This window comes from Monodelphis domestica, chromosome 1, assembly GCF_027887165.1.
Source record: "Monodelphis domestica isolate mMonDom1 chromosome 1, mMonDom1.pri, whole genome shotgun sequence".
Lineage (NCBI taxonomy): Eukaryota > Metazoa > Chordata > Mammalia > Didelphimorphia > Didelphidae > Monodelphis > Monodelphis domestica.
In genome coordinates this window covers 178,370,688-178,390,765 of record NC_077227.1, presented here as the reverse complement: position 1 = coordinate 178,390,765, position 20,078 = coordinate 178,370,688, and the positions used below count along the sequence as shown (strand labels likewise).

Here is a 20,078-nt window from a genome sequence, read left to right as displayed (position 1 = left end):
CGCCTGGCCCGCCCCTCCGAGCCGCGCCAGAGACCCACTGGGAGGTGCCAAAGCAGCGGCTGCTTGCAGCAGATTGACAGCATGGTACGGAGCCCAGAGCAAGCCAAAAGCCAGCACGATGGCGCTCACTAGTCGGCCTGCGCGCACGCCCTGCCTCCCGGCCCCCCAGCGCCCTTTCCGCAACCGGGCCAGAGTCACTCCGTAGCAGCCCAGTACCAATCCGAAGGGTAGCACGAAAGCCGTCAGGGTTTCCAAGGTCAGATGGGCCGCGGCCACGGCAGGTGAAGGGTGGCACAATTGACACACCGTGGTCCTGCCACAGATGTCGGTAGGTCGCTGCTGGCAGCGCCAGGAGCAGGGCAGCTAGCCAAATGCCAAGCAGCAGGCGTCGGGCTAGCAAAGGGCTGCGCAGGGTTGGAGCCAGGAAGGGTCGGGTGACGGCCAGGCAGCGCTGCAGGCTGAGGAGGGCGGTGAACATGACACTGGCGTACATACTGACCCCGCACACGTAGTACACGGCTTTGCAGCCCGTGGGACCCAGGGGCCAAGCCTGGCCAGCCAGAAAAGCCACGAAGAGTGGGGTGAGCAGCAGGACCGCGCCGTCGGCCAGCGCCAGATGCAGCACCAGGGTAGCCGCCAGAGGCCTTCCCCGCGTGGGCCGCCAGCATGCCAGGCTCCACACCACGAAGCCGTTGCCGGGCAGCCCCAGCAGCGCAGCCAGCAGCAAGAACACGGTGCCCGTGGCCCTGGAGGCTGGGGAGCTGAGAAGAGTCTCATTGCCCGGGGGTTGGAAGCAGAACATCCTGAGGGGTGAAGGAGAAAAGAGGAGTGGAAAAAATGGGGACTCTATGGAGGAGATCAAGAGTGCCAGGAACTAGGTCAAGGCTGGTGCCTCTCATTCTCCTTGCCACAGTACCACCCTTCCCCAGCCTTGGGGCATTTCTCCCGTGGAACTCAGGGTCTTCCACCCTTGGATCTTCTTTTGTTAACTTCAACCCTTGGGACCAACCCTGTCCCCGGCCTCCAGCCGTTTCCCTCTTCTCGCTCCTCCTCACAGTTTCCCAGAACCCAGGTGTTCTGTTCCTTACACCCCACCGCCCAAGCCTTGGGCACCTTCCCGGTCCGATACTCTCATGCCCCCTTCTCAGAGCCCAAGCGTCCCGGCCCGCCCCCGCCACATCCCCAGCGCCAATGTCTCTTCCCTGTCCCTAGCATCTGAGCCCTTCCTCCGGCCCTCCGCTCAGCCCCTCTCTTCATCTAGACCCCTTCCTCCGGAGTTACACAGTGAAAGAGGGAGCGAACTGGGAGACTCACCCGGCAGAGAGAGCAATGCTGGGGGGAGGCAAACTAGGAGACCCCAGAAAAACGCGAAAGGTGACCCCAGGGGACCGCTCAGGTGTCATGTCAGGTACTAGATCCGTCGGGTTCTCCCGGGCTGGGGCCAGGCTGGGCAGGTGAGAAGTGGGGAAGTACGGGTGGAGCTCATCCCTGAGCCAATCCTGCTGCCCCTCCCTAGCCAGAACTCCAGCGAGTCTAGGCGTGAAAAAGAGGGCTCCCCCAGGAAACAGGATGAACTGAGGGGGTGCCGATAAAGTTCCTTGGTCAGGCATGTGTAAATAGGGTGTCTCATTCCCGGTCCTCTCCACACCCCTTCCCCTTAAAAGTTTCTGCCTCCACGCCCCATCCATACCTCTGTGCATTCCTTAGTTTTTACATCTCCCTTCAGTGTGGGGAGGGAAGAAAGACAGAAAAGGGAATCCAAATCCACTGTGGCTTCCTGTCTTCTCCAGTTCCCTGATGGTGACCTGCCTCCCAGCCTCCAATTCTCCAGAATAGGCTCTTACCAAATCAAGCCCACCAGTTAAATTCAAGGCTTTTACTGAGTGCCTGCCACTCGGAGTCCAATAGTGGAAGATATTTTGCATAATAGTGGAAGATATTTTAAAAGACATAAAATAGGGTTCTGGACTTCAGGGAGCTTAAGATCTGTTTGGTGCTACAAGGTATATATATATATATATATATATATATATATATATATATATATATATATATCAACAAAAATAACAGACCTACTTCCAAGTGTCATCAGTCAGGTCAATCAGTCAGTTTGTCACACCACTGGAGAGTTCACTTTAGGACAGGAAGGCTTTGAGAGGGTGGTACTTGAATTAGACTTTAGAGTATGGGCCATAACATGTTGGTCAGACCAGTCTGAACCCATTTTGGGTTATCTTGGCAAAGATTCTGGAATTGGTTTGCCATTTCCTTCTCCAACTCATTTTACAAATGAGGAAACTGAGGCCAACAGGGTTAAGTGACTTACCCAGGGTCACAGTGCTCCTAAGCGTCTGAGGCCAGATTTGAACTCATGAAGAGAACAAGCCCAGTCCATTCCACCACCTAGCTGCCCTAAAAAATGAGGATTCCGATAGAGAAAAGTTCAGTGAGTTTATCAGGGTCTTATGTGGCAAATAGCATTGCTAGGATTTGAATTCAGGTCTCCTGGATCCAAATCCAAGTACATATTTTCATGAGGAAGTTTGAAAGTAAAAGGGAGTAAGAAGTTCAGAACAAAACAATAGATTTTAGGGACGATTGCCCATGCCTAGCTTGATCTCCCTTCCTTTTCACCTTCTGGCTTCCTTTACATCCTTCAAGATTCAGTTCATGTCACATCTTCTCTAAGAGAACTTTTCTCTCCTCCTCCATCTCCTGCCTCCCTCCCCCTCTGAGATTACCTCTAATTTGTCCCATACTATTCTGTTTGTACATAATTGTACAAACTCCCCCATCTGAGGACTGGATCTGATGTCCTGTGACATCTCCCCTGTAGTCATAACTTTGCCTTGTTTTCCCCAAAAAACTTAATCAAGTGAAAATCCCCTTCCAAAAAAAAAGACAAAACTTCTTAGGACTCCTCAACCCAGTTAGATTGTGAACTCCTTGAGGGCAGAGACTTGCCTTCTTGGTGTCATCCGAAGCCTTAGTAGATAAGTAAGAACTCCTGGTGGCCAAATGATTTACACAAACTGGGAGCCTTGGGGTCCTGACTTTCCCAGGAACACTCAGGCTTTTACCCTGGATAGTGGTAGACCTTTCCATTCCCATAGATTTGTTGTTGTTCCATCATTTCAGTTGTGTCTGACTGAAGGACCCCAGTTGGAATTTTCTCAACAAGGATACCAAAATGGTTGGAGATACCCCAAAGAGACAATAAGGGAAAAGACATGTACAAGAATATTCATAGCTGCACTCTTTGTGGTGGCAAAAACCTGGAAAAATGAGGGGAATTGGGAATGGCTGAACAAATTGTGGTATCTGTTGGTGATGGAATACTATTGTGCTCAAAGGAATAATGAACTTGAGGAATTCCATGGAGACTGGAACGACCCTCCAGGAAGTGATGCAGATCGAGAGGAGCAGAACCAGAAGAACATTGTACACAGAGACTGATACATTGTGGTACAATCAAATGTAATGGACTTCTCCATTAGTGGCAATGCAGTGACCCTGAACAACCCAGAGGGATCTATGAGAAAGAACACTATCCACATTCAGAGGAAAAACTGTGGGAGTAAAAACACTGAAGAAAAACAACTGCTTGATTACATGGGTTGAGGGGGATATGATTGGGGATGTAGACTCTAAATGAACATCCTAGTGCAAACAACATCATTGAAATAGGTTCTGATCAAGGGATACAAGTAATATCCAATGAAATTGCACTTTGGCAAAGGTGGGTGGAAAGGAGGGAGGGAAATAAAGTGAGTATTGTAACCAAAAAAATAAAATAAAATAAAATATTAATTTAAAAAAAAGGAAAAAAAAGAAATGGTTGGCCATTTTTTCTCCAGACCCATTAGATACCTATCGCACGTCACTGAAATTGTTCAAGCCTACAAGCCTTCTACTTCCTAAATTGCAGACAGTTTCCCATCCAATTTTTCCTTGAAAATTGTAGTTTGTAATTTTCCAGTAGGTGGGAGCAAACCTTCCAGCAAACAGAAGGCCATTAGTGGGGGAGAGGAGGTTGGGGGCCCAGCAGGATCGAGGGGCACGCTCGAAATTACCTCCAAAGTAGCAGATATATAAGTACCATGAAGTCACTTTGTCCTCTTTTTCCAGTTCCCTCTCTCTCTCTGAGTGGTGCTCCCTCCCATTTTTAGCTCAAGAACATCAGGGTCCCACCAGCCCTGGTTCCTCCCCCAACTCCCCCCAGGCCCCTCCCCTTTTCTCTTCCCCCAGGTGCCAGCCCTCTTGGACTTTGCCCTACTTCCTGTCCAGGTATGGGGGCCAGAGTCCGACCCTGACTCATTCCTCACAGTCTTTTCTGGTACTTAAATTCCAGGCTTGGTCGAAGAAATTAACAACAGATTTGCTGAGAATCAGACCAAGTCCGGATTTTGAGCAAGAACTTCAAGAGAGAAAACTGTGGGAAAGAGTGGTTCTACCTCCACCTGACCAGACCATGGAATACACTAAAGCCAAGGACTACATCTCAGCCTTTAACCCGACCTCCCTGCTAAGGTAAGTCCTTTCCCATCATCCCTCTTTTCTCCTCCCTCTCCCTAGCATCAGCTGAAGAAAATAGGAGCTATGGGCTAGACAGAAACATCCCTCTTGGATGACCCCAAGCTAATATTCCACCCTTGCCACTCTTGAGAGTCTCTCCAACCCAACCCACCTCTCCTATTTCTGTAGTAATTATACTCTCCCCTCAACTACTCTCGGAAGTGGCCCTTCCACTCTCTTCTCTTCCAGGGCCCTCCTCGCCATGCCCTGTCCCACCCAGCTCTGACATTTTCCCATGATTCTCAGGTCAGTATCCAGTGTGGGTTCTGAGTTTGGTCGTCGAGTCTGGGCTTCAGCTCCTCCACCCCAGCGTCCTTTCCGTGTCTGTGACCATAAAAGGGTCACTCGAAAAGGACTCACAGCTGCCACCCGCCAAGAACTACTCGACAAGGTGAGTGGGACCTGTTCCCCCTGTCTTCTCATCCCGTAGAGCTGAGACCTTTGGCCAAAAAATGGAGAAACCAATCCATTAATGAGAAATAATGGATTTAGAAGGTGGGATGAGACATGTATATTTTATGTATAGTCATTGGCAGAGTTTGACTTGCTTAATAATGTAGATCTGTGGGGCAGCTGAGTGGTTCAGTGGATGGAGAGCCAGGCCTAGAGATGGGAGGTCCTGGGTTCAAAACTGGCCTGAGACACTTCCTAGCTGGGTGACCCTGGGCAAGTCACTTGACCCCCATTGTCTAGCTCTTACCACTCTTCTGCCTTAGACCCAATACCCAGTATTGATTCTAAGATGGAAGGCAAGGGTTTAAAAAAAATAATAATATAGATTTGTTACAAGAATTTTCCTCCCTCCATGGGATAGGGAGTAGGAAGGAAAAAAGATAGAATTCTGTTCTTTTTTTTTTTAAAGAGAAAGGAGGGGAGGGGTGCTACAGAAGGCAAATATTGCATGAAGTTTTAACTTCCATTAAATGACTAGTTTTACCTAACTCTTTTACTTGGTTACAAGAAACCTCTCACAAATCAGGAATAATCTTGAATTATATACAATGCAAAAACAAAACATCAATAAAATTGAAAAGTATAAAATATGTTAATGAAGATAGAATTGTAAAGGTTTAAAAAACACAACATGAGAGTGGAAGGTATGAAACACTGCGAGGGTAGGTTGTAGACTCTTATCTTAAGTTTAAGAGTCAATCAATTAGCCAACAAACATTTATGTGTCAGGCACTGCTGAATCTATTGTGGTGAGGGGCAGGGAGGGAAAAGACGACATGTGCAATATGTAAGAATACAGAATGAATACCCAATAGATATAAGATAGTTAAATACAAGCTAGAGAAGGCACAAGCAGTCAGTCGGTGGAATCAGGAAGGGTTTCATGGAGAAGGTGCTGTCTGAGCTGAGTCTTGGAGTGAAAGTGGAGAGGAATTGCATTCCAGGCAAGGAGGATGACCAGTGAAAATATATGGAGACCAGAGATTGATTATACTGTGTGAGGAGGAATCAAGAGAAATCCACTTTAGCTGGACTCTAAAGAGTAAGAAGAGAAATAATGTAGAGTGAGGCTGAAAAGATAATGTGAGATCCAGTGGAAAAGGATTTTAAAAGAAATGCTATCTCATGTTCCCTCCGTTTTTATTAAACTCTTCAGTGCCTACCTAGTTTCAGTTCTTATGAGGGATTTTCCCAAGCTAAGAGAGTTTAATCCCAACCTATTGTTTATAGTCAAGTGGACAGGTTTAATTTTTAATTCAAGAGGCAGTAGGGAGCTACTGAAGTTTATTGAGTAAATGAGTAACAGTCTGATCTGTACTTAAAGAAAAACTCTTTGTCAGTTGTGTAGAAAATGGATTGCAGCAAGGAGAGACTTGAGGCAGAAAGATCAATTAGAAGTCTTTTACAATAATTCAGCAAAGAGGTGAGTGGCTACCTAGTTTCAGTTCTTATGAGGGATCTTCCCAAGCTAAGAGTTTAATCCCAAACTATTGTTTATAGTCAAGTGAACAGGTTTAATTTTTAATTCAAGAGGCAGTAGGGAGCTACTGAAGTTTATTGAGTAAATGAGTAACAGTCTGATCTGTACTTAAAGAAAAACTCTTTGTCAGTTGTGTAGAAAATGGATTGCAGCAAGGAGAGACTTGAGGCAGAAAGATCAATTAGAAGTCTTTTACAATAATTCAGCAAAGAGGTGAGTGGCTACCTAGTTTCAGTTCTTATGAGGGATCTTCCCAAGCTAAGAGTTTAATCCCAAACTATTGTTTATAGTCAAGTGAACAGGTTTAATTTTTAATTCAAGAGGCAGTAGGGAGCTACTGAAGTTTATTGAGTAAAGGAGTAACAGTCTGATCTGTACTTAAAGAAAAACTGTCAGTTGTGTAGAAAATGGATTGCAGCAAGGAGAGACTTGAGGCAGAAAGATCAATTAGAAGCCTTTTATAATAATTCAGCAAAGAGGTGATTCAGGCCTAAACTAACATGTAAGGAATGAGGAGATGGATACAAGAAGTGTTATGGGAGAAATGGCAAGATTTGACAGTCACTTAAGACTATGTAGCGTGAGGGAGAATGAATCAAAGATAATACCAAGATTACAAGACTAGTGATACAATGAACAGAAATAGGAAAGTTTGGTAAGAAAGGTAAGCCTGAGCAGATGGATCAGAGGAAAAATAATGAGCTCTATTTTGACGTGTTGAGTTTAATGGCAGTTGATGATATGGGACTGAAGGTCAGGAGGAGCTGGGTTTTAGATGACCTGTGAATCAATTGCACAGATAAGATAATTAAAACCTATGGAAGCTGATGAAGGGGGGGGGGGGGGGGGAGAGGGAGACAGAAACAGACAGAGAGCAAGAGGAAAAGGAAAGAGAGAAAAGAGAAAAAAGGAAAAGAAGAAAGAAGAAAGGAAGAGAGGAGAAAGAAGAGGAAGGAAGAGAGAGAGGTGGAACATGGGAGTGGCAACCAAGAAAAAATCTTGCCCCACATTTAAAGGATGCCTGATGAACCAGTGAAGGACTGTCACTAAAACCAAACCAAAGTGTCCAGGAGGGAAGGGTGCTTCAACAGTGTCAGATGCTGCAAGGAGGTCAAGAAAGTGGAGACCTGGGAAGGAGCCATCAAATTTGGCAATTCAGAGAACTTTTTTGGTGACTTCGAAGAGAAGTTGCAGTTGAGTGATGAGGTTGGAAGCCAGACTACAAAGAGATGCCTAAAGCAAGAGCCACTATTCCTATGAATAGATGAAGAGCTAGAAGGGAAATCAGAAATTATTTAGACCAAATTCTTTATTTTACAGATGAGGAAACAAATCAGAAGGGTTGCTACTTGCCTGAAGTCATAGTTATTAAATGGCAGTCTAAACTTGAACCCAGATCCTTCGGCTCTCTTTCATTGTACAATATTTCCAAACTGAATTAGGGACTTTAGTGCCCATGGTTATTGCTGTTGTTCAATTGTCTCTCTGTTCATACAGACTCCCTTTGGGGTTTTCTTGGCAAAGATACTGGAATCATTTGCTGTCCTTTCTCCAGTTCAATTTATAGATGAGGAAACTGAAACAAACAGGGCCAAGTGACTTGTCCAGGGTCACACAACAAGCAAGTGTCTGAGGCTGAATTTGATCAGGTCCTCCCATCTCCAGCTCTGTCCTCTATTGCACTACCTAGCTACTCCTATCATGCCCAGTGGCAGGAAAATGGACAAGGTAACCTCTAGAGAAGCAGTATCAGTCCAATAAAAAGAGGTCACTAAATCATTCATAAAGATTTCTGCTGGCCATCCATTGACTTAAAAACCCCATATTAACGTTATCTACATTCTATCGTATTTTTATTTTCTAGAATATTTCCCCAGTGACATTTTAATCTAGTTTGGGCAGCGCTTGGAGTATTGCACCCAGCAGACTTCCTGTTTGATTCCTCTGCTCTAAAGAGCCTGACCATCTCTTGGTAGTCAGACTGCAAGCTAGCAGTGTGGAGTGGGGAGAGTGGGACAGTAAATGTCAAAGGTGATGATTATTATATTAGAGGCAGAGGAAGTCAGAAAATGCTTATGTTCCTGCTTTTAAAAAAAAAGCAAAAACATTACTTAATTCTAGAGTACTTCTTGTAGGGGAGATGTCAAAAGAACCACAGAAGAGCTCATGGAAGTGAAGGAAAAGGGTGTCTCCAGAGTCTCTAGGGATGAAGGTTGGAAACAGAAGCCAAAGAAAGGGATAGCTCAGAAAAAGGACTGAAGGGCTAGAGAAAAACAAAGAATAGCCATATTTGGGGATGGATGGGATGCAGGATGGAGAAGACACCGGCCAGTAGATGGCAAAGGGTGTTGAGAAGAGTGCCTGAGGGTGTCTCCTTCCTGGCTTCTCATGGGTAGGCACTTGAGACCTTGCTACTGAGTGGGGTGCTAACGCTGGTGCTGGAGGAGGATGGGACATGTGTGGAGAGTGAAGAATTCTTCCAGATGCTGGAGGATGATACGAGCCTGATGGTTCTGGAAGCAGGACAAAACTGGAGCCCCGTCAGGGTGAGTGCTACAAGGGGCTGGGTGTCCTCTGATGTAGGCTTCCCACCAGCTTGCCCAGCCCTCCCATCCTACCTGCTACTTGAACCTCAAAAGGAGCCCAGGGGAAGGGTCTGAAGATGGGAGGGGTGAATAAAGTTAGGCAATGGGTGTAGGGGGACAAAGTGAGGGAAAGAGTTGCAGGGAATGAAGACCTAAAAGGGCACATCTAAGTGCAGGAGCCTGTAGATGCAGCCGGGGCTGTGTGTGGGGATCTGGGGTGGCTGCTGACCAAAATGACTCTCCCTTAGAGTGGGGTGCTCTCATATGGCCTGGGCCGGGAAAAGCCAAAGCACAGCAAGGACATCGCCAGCATCACATTTGACGTGTACAAGCAGAGCCCCAGAGATCTTTTTGGCAGCCTCAACGTCAAGGCCACATTCTATGGGCTCTATTCCATGAGCTGTGATTTTCAAGGACTCGGCCCCAAGAAGGTGCTCAGGTCAGTGAACAACTCTCTGGCTTTCTTTCCCCTAGGACTGGACAGGGGCTAGCCTACTCCTGTCCTCCTCCTGACCCCCTTCCTGTGACTTCTTTATTTAGAGAGCTCCTGCGGTGGACCTCCAGGCTCCTGCAGGGCCTGGGAAACATGTTGCTGAGTGTTTCCTCCACCCTTCGCCATGTAGTGGAAGGCGCTGAACGGTGGCAGCAGCAGCGCCGGCTCCATACTTACTAAGTACTCTGCCCATCTTCAGTCTGGAAGATGGATACAGCATAGAACAGTCCCCTTGGGGCTCCTTGTTTGCACATAGTACACCTATTCCCCACTGGCATCTACACCTGAAATTCTCTATCCAGCCCCGATTCCTATGAAGGCTTCCCCAGCCACAGTAGCCACCCCCAACCAAGGGAATATATTCTAAATCTACTCCCTACTCTTCTCTCTATCCCTGAGCTCCCCAGGGCCTAATAACAAGTCCTCCCTTTATGTCAAAGGACCTCATTCCTCTTCTCCCCTTAATGCTGCCTTCTCCATCACACCCCTCAAAAGAACCTGACACAAATCTCATTTCCAATAAAAATAGAAAAATATTTACTATTAGCATTTCTGAGTCAAATTAAAAGCTAGTTCCCCCTTCCCACCCCTGCTTCATCCCCAGGTCTAAAAGCTTCAGTCTCCAAGTATGGTGCTCAATGCTTTTCTTCGCTTGGCCACTGCCCCTTGTTGCTGTTCCCAGTCTCCTCGTCGCTTCAGGAAAGTGCTTAATCCTACATTTCGGGCTACATGATGGCCAAAGGGATCTCTCATCAGCTCCTGGTCCTGCTCACCTGTGAAGAGGATCATTTCCAACATCAAAATCACCAGGCACAGCTAAGTCCCCATGCCTGAAGTAAAGATCTTGCCTAGGGATAAAGGTTCCTTCCTGGAGTTGGTTCTAGAATGAAGATGACCTTTCATTGTCCCCGAGATCCAGAAAGTGAGAAAGACACTTGAGCTGCAAATAGCAGCTTTGCAAACCATAATTCCAGACTCGCCCCATTCCCACAGATGTTCTGGATGAGAAACAGGAAGGTCAAGGAGAAGCTCAGGGACTTACCCAACTCGGCAGCAATCTCCTTACGGGTCCCCAAAGTTGCTCCATTCCAAATGGCATCCAGCACTCGACTACCATGACGGCTGCAGGCCAGAGCCACATAATGTCCCTAGGGAGGGAAAAAACAGAATAAATAAGTCTCAGGTCAGCTCAGGTAAGGCAGGAAAAGAGGGGATAGGAGAGAAACAGTGGTCCACAAATTAGCTTCTCCTCTGCTGCAAAAATGGTCGGGGTGGGGGGAGGGGGGCAGCTGGATGGCTAGTGGATTGAGAGCCAGGCCTAGAGATGGGAGATCCTAGGTTCAAATCTAGCCTCAGACACTTCCTAGCTGTGTGACCCTGGGCAAGTCACTAGACCCCCACTGCCTAGCCCTTACCACTCTTCTGCCTTGGAGCCAACACACAGTAAGTATTGACTCCAAGACGGAAGGTAAGGGTTTAAAAAAAAACCATAATTTTAAAAAAATAGTCAGAGGTTTGATCAAAACAACCAGGCATCTGGAAGAGCATCTTATTTGAAAAAATGGAACCAGGTTTGAACCAGGAGAATAATGAAGGAAGGATGCAGGAAGCCTGACCTTGAGAGGCTGTAGGATTCTTCGACGCTGTTTTTTGGTGACAGTAGAGCTAGTCAGCACAGCATCCAGAACATGGGAACCAGCAGGGCTTTGGGCCAGGGCCAGAAGTTGTGGTCCTTCCATAGAAGTCAGACTTCGAAGCACAGGACTCAGGTTTGAGAAGTGCAGCAGGTGTTGAAGCAAGAGTGACCCAGGAACAGTTACATCCCCCAGGGGCCGGGCTGTAGCTATCTCCATCTGGTGAAAAAATATTAAATCTCAGGTCAGAAATGTCAAGTGAGGATCTATCCCCATTTCCCAGTTATTTCTAATTGAGAAAATCCAGGCATTTTGCCACTCTCCATGATCAAGGATTCAATCCAAGTTTTTTCCTAAAAATCAAGAGATCTGCTTCTCTGTTAGCCATTCAGAATTCCCACCTCACCTTGTGCTCAGAAGGCACATCCTCTTCCAATTCTAGTCCATAATATACCTCATAGGCTGTCAGGGTGCCAAAGAGGGGAACACAGGCCACCTGTCGAGATGGGGGTTCTGCACAGTGGAATGCCTGTAAATATGAAAAGAAGAGATACAACAGGGGTCTTCTCTCTACTCTAGAGCAGGTTTTCATAGCCTGAAGATCACGAAACTTTTTTATGCATTTAAAAACAATATTCGGAGGAGTCTATAGGCTTCACCAGATTGCCAACGGGATTCATGGCACAAAAAGGGTTAAGAATCCCTAAGGGGAATTTGAAAGCAAAGCTGCCAGAGAGGTACAAGAATTGATGTGAGTATCAGGAGGGCTAAAACAAAAGGGTGGGGGAATGGGGACAATTAAGACTGATTCAGCCTTATTAGGAAAGCAATTCCTTGAGGATATCTGAGAATATTTTCCGTTTGTATCAATACCAGGGTGAAATATGCTAAATGCTAATCAAATTGGCTTTAGTTAAAAGCTGCTAACAAAAATGTCAAAACCAACATAATTATGACAGTGAGTGAACAAGTCATTTAACATTCAGTGCCCTAGGTAGCACTTTTGGACTAAGAAAGCACCCATTGTTGAGGGGGATACGATTGGGGATGTAGATTCTAAATGATCATCCTAGTGCAAACATCAACAACATGGAAATAGGTTCTGATCAAGGACACATGTAAAACCCAGTGGAATTGTGCGTCGGCTATGGGAAGGGGTGGGGGGAGGAGAGGGAGGGAAAGAATATGGTTCTTGTAAGCAAAGAATATTCTAAATTGATGAAATAAAATAATTAAAAAAAAACGATACTAAAGTAAAATAGAAAAAAAAAAGCACCCATTGATACTGGTGGTCAGTTTCCTCATCAGAAAATTCTCTTTCTGTATAAACCAGTGGAATTGCTGGGCCAGCTCCGGGATAGTCGAGGGAAGACGGAAGGGAGGGAACATGAATTGTGTAACCAAAAAAAAAAAATTCTAAAAAATAAAATAATGTGGAAAAAAAAGTTCTCTATACCAATAAAATCATAGTTCCAGTTCCTATCCCTTATAAGTTCTAAGAAGTGAAAAAAGCCTTCTTCACACAGACAACCTATGCAAAAGGCATTTTTCCTATGATCAAGAAACTTTTCAGAGATGAAGGGCTGAAAGCACAAATCCCTGACCTGTAGGTTATCAAGGAATTAAAAGGGGGGTTGGGGGGAAGCACTGGGCTTCAAGAAATAGAGACAGAACAAAATCTTAATCCATCAGAAGGCTGGAGGTTCAAAGTATGTGACACAAAGAAGGGAAAAATGACCACTGAACTTTGGGAGTCGGGTAACAACAAACACAATGCTATTCTGCAACAAAAGGGAAAGCTGGGAATTCCCAGAAAGTAGTTTCTTATATTCCATTAAATAATGATGTGGAACTATAGGTGCCTTTAGGAGAGAGGGCATGCAGTAATGGCTTGAGGAAGCAAGGACAAGAGTCAGCAACTTGATAGTCTTCTTTTCTAAACCCTTACCTTCTGTATTAGAATTGATATTGAGTATCAATTCCAAGGCAGAAGAGCAGTAAGGACTAGGCACTTGGGGTTAAATGACTTGCCCAGAGCTGTACAACTAGAGTCAGAGATCAAGTTTGAACCCAGGACTTCCACTCTCCAAACCTGCCTCTCTTATCCCGAGGCTCTCTATCCACTAGCTGCCCTTGGCCTGATGTTTTTAGCAGTGAAGAAGTCTGCTCTCTCTTCAAGACACATACCCTGGGCAATCAACATCCCAAGATTTGTGAAACTGAAAGCACCTCTCCTACTTAGGATGATAAATATGATCCTACCAAAAGCAACCTAGAAAATGCTCATGATTATGAGCAACACACTGAAGATCTTAGGGACACAAAGAGTTTTCATCACTACTGTGGACCATAAGTTAAGACCATAAGTTAAGATCCAGGGAGTGAATATTTGACAAAGCGAATGGGATCTGAATTTCTAAAGCATGACTTAAAAATAAGAATGATAGGCTTTGGCCAGGGATGGATTGTACCTAATAAGGGCCCATAAAATATATGTACTTGGAAGTCATTCAAATCAAGAAGAATTTAAACTGCCCACATTTGTCAAAAGCATTTAATAATATAGAAAGGACAGCAGAAAATATCAAAGAACACCAAAATTAAAACTCCAAAGTTTTCATTCCCTAATCAGTAAGTAGTCAAAGGATATGAATGAACAATTCTCAGAAAAAGAAATAATTAACAATCACAAAAGAATACTCCAAATCACTAATAACAAGAATTAATAATAATAATAATATTTAGTTGAGGAATGGCTAAACAAGTTGTGGTGCATGAGTATAATGGAATGTACTGTGCTGTAAGAAATGATTAATGTGATAAATAAGAAGAAATATGGAGAGCTCTTCAGGAACTGATAGTGAAGTACAGATCAAAGAAAACAATATCCATAATGATGGCTATGACAATGTAAATGGAAAGAACCATACACATTAAAAAAAAAAAGTGAATCCTGTAAAATTATAAAGAATAAGCATAGCTCAAAAGAGGAGATATAAGAAGAAATTTCTGGAAGTTCAAAAGTGTTCATGTTTTACATATTTTCAGACTTCAACGTACAGAGCAGTTATGTCGATTTTTTCCCCCTCTTTGTCTATAAAAACACTACTTATTATTATGAGATAGCTGAGAGGGAGAATGATAGGGAAATTATGGTGATACAAAAAACAAGACACTAATAAAAATTTAATTTTTAAAAAAACTCAACACCTTCAGTTGTCTTTAGACTATCGCAAAAAGGATGAGATATAAATAGGGTGGGGTGAATTAGAGAAACTCATATGAAAAGGCAAATTTGAACATACAGATATCGCTAAGTCAGAACATTTCTATGGCAGAACTGGAATATGCTCATGACTGAAGTATGGATATGGAAGAGTGGTCTTTATTCAAAAGGAATAGAATTGACAAAAGAGAAGTAGTGTGGTATTTTACATTAAGAAGATATGCTTCTAGGAAGAAATTCAGGAATTTTTAGGGAGAAGTATGGTGGTGAAAGAACTTGGGTGAAGCTCAAGAGTGGAGAAACAAAAGCAGTATCGTCATGGGAATATACTGTAGACCACCTAGAGAGGAGGTATTAGGTTAGACACTTGGCAGAGGCATGAACTAGTAATGAGGAGAGAATTCAGCTAGCTGGATCTATGCTGAAGCTCTCACTGGGAAATGAAAATAAAAGCAAAGCAGCTGATAAAAATCTTGATTGGTCTAAATGATTTCATTCTTTAAAATGTAATAAAAACAACCGGAAATTGTTATTCTGGACAGGGTTCTGACAAAAAGGGACTTAAAATGGAAATGATGGTAAGCAAGCAAGTGATCACTCAATCTTAGAATTCATGATAAAATTGGCCAGGCAGTCTGACATACCCCTGATTTGGGGAAATTATATTTTAAAGGAGTCAGAGAAAGAATAAGCAGGGATCAATGTGAAAAGTCTTTAAGAAAAGAGATAGTTGGGGAAGTCATTAAAAACAAATTTTTAAAGAAAGAGAAATTATTCTGAAAAAAGAAAGCTCTCTAAAAATACTGTCTTCAAAGGACAGCCACCAAACAATTCAAATTATTTAAAAAGAATCAATCAATAGGCCTTTATTAAAATGCCTATGTGTCAGGCACTCTACTTCCTGCATAGACAGTGTTCTACTGAGTAGGCAAAGAAATGTGTCAGAAGCATTAAAGTTCATAATAAACTGAGGATGCTACAGATGACTGCTGAGAACAACAAAATAGGCTTCTTTTTTAGTTATGTTGGAGGGCAGAAGTTAGATAAAATAAGGAAGAAATCTGATGCCAATGGTGTGATGTTAAGGGATAGGAATAAAAGAAAAATAACTATTCAACTTTTACTTCATTGGTTTTCTCTTCCAAAAAGATCTTTGGTCCAGAGAGAACAGAACAATTATGATTCATGAGGAATAAATAATGCAATAAACAACTAGCTATTTTCAATAAATTCAAATGACTAGACTAGGATGAACTGTATCTGAAAATGACAGGCCCAGCAGATATGATATTTCAGAGCTCATGGTGGTCTCCGAGAGCCTCTTAGATATCTGATGTAAAAAATAGACTCGAATAGGTCCAAATGATTTTCATAATACTGAGGCATTTTAATTTCTAATGCAGTAAAAATATTACTATAACCTACATAAACAAAAATTCTTTGTAGGGTCCTCATAACTTTTTTTTTTTTTAATAAAAACCCTTACCTTCCTTCTTGGAGTCAATACTGTGTATTGGCTCCAAGGCAGAAGAGTGCTAAGGGCTAGGCAATGGGGGTCAAGTGACTTGCCCAGGGTCACACAGCTGGGAAGTGTCTGAGGCCAGATTTGAACCTAGGATCTCCCATCTCTAGGCCTGACTCTCAATCCACTGAGCCACCCAGCTGCCCCCAAACCCCTTGACATTCTTAAAAGTTATGAGGACCAGGGGGCAGCTGGGTGGCTCAGTGGATTGAGAGCCAGGCCTAGAGATGGGAAGTCCTAGGTTCAAATCTGGCCTCAGATACTTCCCAGCTGTGTGACCCTGGGCAAGTCACTTGACCCCCATTGCCTAGCCCTTACCACTCTCCTGCCTTGGAGCCAACACACAGTAAGTATTGACTCCAAGATGGAAGGTAAGGGTTTAAAAAAAAAAAGAATGTCAAGGGGTCCCAAGACCAAAAATTTGGATAACTGCCATTATACACAATTTGACAAACCATTTATCCTTGTGTCAAAATTTATAGCAGAGTAATCAAAGGATCTGTCCTTGGCCTGGGATTAGTCACAATGTTATCTATAATTTGGATGAGAGCATAACAGAGTAATGCTTATCAAATCTGCTGATGGCAGAAATGGGAAGATAATCTTTCATTACTAAGTCAGGAGCCAAAAAAAAAAATCTTTAAAAGCTAGAAATATGAATCCAATCTAATTAGATGAATTTCACCTGAGGTAAATAGGAAGTTCTACATTTTGGGCCAAAAAACTGGTTTCAAAAATGCAGGATGAGGGAGGCATAGTTAGACCAACAGCTCACAAAGATTGGGGGTGAGGTAGTGGATTAAAATACTGCAAACTCTAATGTAACAGTGTAACATGGAAGACAAAAATAAATGTTCATGCTATCTTTGGTTGCAATTAAGGGAGGTACAGTGTCCATAACCAGAGATGACAGTTCTGCTAGTCTCTACCCTGGCCAGACCATAGAGTACTGGTGTATTCAGTAAAGTGTTACAATTTAGGAAGGACCCTGACAAGATGGAGAGCATCTAAAGTAAAGGTTCTTAACTTATTTTGGATAATGGGACCCTTTGGCAGTCTGATGAAGCCTTTAGAACCCTTCCCAGAATAATATCTTTAAATGCATAAAACAAAACACTTATTGTAAATCCATTATATTGAAAGTTATATTTTTCAAAACAACTTTATGAACTCCAGGTTAAAAACCTCCCCATTATCTAGAAGGTGAACAATACAGTAAGGAAAAGAAGATCTGTCATGCAGAAAGACTAAACTTGGTCTGACAGGGAAAAAATAAGAAAAAGGGGATGTTACAGAAAAAAATTTTTTTTGTTTAATGTAGGGAAAAACTTTCAAAAAATTAGAACCAATAGAAAATGCCATGGATTGCCCAGATGTAGCAAGTTTCCACAAAGGTTGGGTGACTAGTCCCTATGAGAGGGATTCTTGGATGAAGAGGGGTTGGACTTGGCTTTTGAGTCCAAAATCTTGCTTTCTTTTGGGGCGGTGAGCCCTAGCATGTACCTGTGTCTTCTCTAGGTCTCATCTTTCTATTTGTGAGCTGTTGGTACATGAGGGCCTTTAGGGCCAGAAGGAAAAAGAATAGGAAGCAAGGAGGAGATCTGAAAAAGGGGAACTGGCAGAAGTTTCAGCTATACCTCACCTACCTCAAGCAGCAACTGCAAAATCTGGGCCTGGTGGGTCCCAACTCTACGGCAGGCACCGACCAAGGCAATAACTACACCTGGATGGCCTTGCGCCAGCACAGCTTCCAGGGCAGGACTCAACTCCTCAAACACTTGGGACAGCTGAGGATGAAAGATGATATGGAATGAATCAAATCAAAACTCCTTAAAGAACAATGATCCAACTTTCCCTCTTTAACCCAACTCCCTGGGCTCTCCCAAGCCTTCTCTTTATGCAACCACACTTACCAACTCAGGGGTGGTAATGGCATCAAGTAAACGCTGCAAAGGGAAATTGGCGATTGGATGTGAAGCTAAGGTCTGCAACTGCCCCTGGAAGTGTTCTTCAAAGAGGCTCTGTAGCTGTGGAGGCTCTGACACCAGAAATACCTGTTCTAGGAGTCTGGAGCTTGTCTGGTCCCGTAGGAATAGCAGCAAGGGGCTAGGGACACAGAAATGGCAATAAATCCAAATTTATTCTATTTCATCCTGAATGGCACAAATTATCCTGACCATCAACTTGTGAAGACTGGGAAACTTCTAACCTGCCATCAGCTGCAGAGTTTCGAGTACTCAGGTATTTGATCACAGAATCACAAAGACAGGTACAAGCCTTGGGAAGTTTCCGATGAAGTACCTGTAGCGCTACTTGGAGGCAGAAACTGGAGACCTTGTCAGTGATGAACACTGTGGAAAGACAGGAAAATAAAGAATTTCTCTCTGACACAAATGACTTGCCCATCCTCATTCCTCAAAAGGAAAAAGAATAAGAAAGAAAAACAAGAGATTCAGAGAGTTGTAGCTGCTACCTACTGTCTCAGCAATAAACTGAAACAGTATCTCCCTTCATGTTAATGACCTCCCCCAAAAAGTGCTCTCTTGTTGTTTTCCCATTTAAGTCTTCTTTTCAATACCCTCACCAGAAATATCCTTCAGAAAACAGGAACTCAGCTCTTGTAAGCAGTTCAAGAAAGCACTAGGAACCTCAAAACTGGTTGGCTTCCATTCCCGAGCTGTAGGCCGCTGTTTGTCTGAGGCAAAAGCAAGAACATATGCCTTCATTAAAATAACAAACTTTTTTAAAAGAGTGAAATTACATAGATGAACAGGGGTTACACTTAAAGATGATAAAGCAGATTTGAGATACCATTTTTCTCCTTTACTCTAGGTACCTCCAAAATGAAATGAAAAACCCCTTTCCCTTCTCTGTGTAAATAACCAAAGGTCATCTCATTATGACCCCAACACCACTTCCCTGCCCTGGAAAACTCACCAAGTGTCTGGGGACCTCGAGGTCTGGCTATCTCAGACTCCAAGATTGTCCCCCCTAAGACCTGTAGCAGAGTTCTGACCACGAAGCTGCCATGAGTGTCTCCACTGTAGAGAACTAAGGCATCACGCACTTCTGTTGCCAGCTTCAGCACCAGTTCCTCCAGAGTCTCTGGATCTCCATCCTCTTTCTTAGCAAGAGCCCCTGAGAATCGGTGCAGTTGCAGCAAAACGCTTTGCAACACGTGGGCCCCATTTCGATGACAAGCCACGGAGCGTAAGTGAGGTAAGAGAGCAGCAAACAACCTGCTCAGTGGGCCTGGGGGACTAGATGTCAATAGCTCCTGTAGCATCTCACTGCCCATCCTATCCGTGGCCAAGGCTACGGCCTGTGTCTCTAATTCCTTCAGCACATTCTGTATCAAAAGTTCTAAAATAGGGGGAAAAATGGTCACTTTTTTGTTGTTGAATAGTGAGGGTGGGGGGAGAGAAAATATAGGCACCGCAGACACACACAAACTCCCTTCCCCTCCAGGGTTCCCTTCTTCACTTTAGGAGCCCGTGCTGGGTCCAACCCCCCCCCCCCCAACACCCTGGGCAGCCTCTCCTTTCTGGGGCTCCCTTACGCTCCCGACCTCCCACGGATTAACTCCACCGTGGGGGATCATAGGCTACCCTGCCCCAAGCCGGCCTCCATACACTCTACAGTCCCACCTACCCCCAACTGCTCCAGGTAAGTCGCGTGTCCCCCATCCCCTCCTGTCCCAGGCCCCATACCGCGCTCCTCCCCAGTCTCGGGAGCCTCCTTCAACGCCTCGAGGGCCCGGCGAAAATAGGTCAGTGTCTCGGGGGCTGGACGGGGATGTGGGTCAGGAGCTGGACTGGAGTGAGAGTCCGGGCCTTGCGCGGACCTCGCCTGGCCCCGGCCGCCCCCGCCAGGTCGTCGGCGCCCAGGCTTCTGAGGAAACTGCGGACGCACACCCATGGGCGCACGCGCAGAGTTTCCCCTGAGACCCCGGCCACGATCCCTCGAGCGTCGTGGACTCAGCTCGAAGCCCACTCCCCTTCGCGTTTCCCCTGGGTTAAGCGGCGCCTCCGTGCTTCCGTCATTGCCCCGCGACGACCACTTTCCAGAAGAAAAGGGGCGTCTTTCCCGGCTGGGGCCCGCCCTACGCCC

At 44.7% G+C, this 20,078-nt stretch overlaps 3 protein-coding genes across 3 annotated transcripts in view; 1 reads left to right on the top strand and 2 right to left on the bottom strand.

The window, feature by feature from the left end:
- LTB4R2 (leukotriene B4 receptor 2) overlaps positions 1 to 1,588 on the bottom strand; it is a 7,340-nt gene extending 5,752 nt beyond the window's left edge. Inside the window, 3 exon segments of the mRNA XM_001380224.4 lie at positions 4 to 306; positions 308 to 803; positions 1,315 to 1,588. Coding sequence (XP_001380261.3) covers positions 4 to 306; positions 308 to 803; positions 1,315 to 1,403 — 888 coding nt within the window. The 5' untranslated portion in view covers positions 1,404 to 1,588.
- A 2,676-nt stretch (positions 1,589 to 4,264) lies between these two features.
- Positions 4,265 to 10,122, top strand: CIDEB (cell death inducing DFFA like effector b). Its single transcript, XM_001380218.4, has 5 exons — positions 4,265 to 4,530; positions 4,822 to 4,966; positions 8,905 to 9,054; positions 9,342 to 9,532; positions 9,634 to 10,122. Exons 1-5 carry the CDS (start codon positions 4,472 to 4,474, stop codon positions 9,764 to 9,766), a joined length of 678 nt encoding a protein of 225 aa, XP_001380255.1. The 5' UTR covers positions 4,265 to 4,471; the 3' UTR covers positions 9,767 to 10,122.
- On the bottom strand, positions 10,100 to 19,886 carry NOP9 (NOP9 nucleolar protein). Its single transcript, XM_001380215.5, has 10 exons — positions 19,679 to 19,886; positions 18,906 to 19,331; positions 18,553 to 18,663; positions 18,178 to 18,319; positions 17,882 to 18,074; positions 17,615 to 17,755; positions 11,627 to 11,749; positions 11,203 to 11,439; positions 10,629 to 10,734; positions 10,100 to 10,359 (listed from the first exon to the last, which is right to left on the bottom strand). Exons 1-10 carry the CDS (start codon positions 19,884 to 19,886, stop codon positions 10,202 to 10,204), a joined length of 1,845 nt encoding a protein of 614 aa, XP_001380252.3. The 3' UTR covers positions 10,100 to 10,201.
- Positions 19,887 to 20,078: the final 192 nt, after the last annotated feature.

What these genes read in the sequence shown, in the direction of transcription:
- CIDEB (XM_001380218.4), top strand. Translation starts at nt 4,472, where the DNA reads ATGGAATACACTAAAGCCAAGGACTACATCTCAGCCTTTAACCCGACC. An exon ending in AACCCGACCTCCCTGCTAAG is followed by an intron (nt 4,531 to 4,821) that starts GTAAGTCCTTTC and finishes CATGATTCTCAG; the next exon opens with GTCAGTATCCAGTGTGGGTT. An exon ending in GCCAAGAACTACTCGACAAG is followed by an intron (nt 4,967 to 8,904) that starts GTGAGTGGGACC and finishes TCTCATGGGTAG; the next exon opens with GCACTTGAGACCTTGCTACT.
- NOP9 (XM_001380215.5), bottom strand. Translation starts at nt 19,886, where the DNA reads ATGGGTGTGCGTCCGCAGTTTCCTCAGAAGCCTGGGCGCCGACGACCT. An exon ending in TCGAGGTCCCCAGACACTTG is followed by an intron (nt 18,664 to 18,905) that starts GTGAGTTTTCCA and finishes CTTTTGCCTCAG; the next exon opens with ACAAACAGCGGCCTACAGCT. An exon ending in AACTCTGCAGCTGATGGCAG is followed by an intron (nt 18,075 to 18,177) that starts GTTAGAAGTTTC and finishes CTGTGTCCCTAG; the next exon opens with CCCCTTGCTGCTATTCCTAC.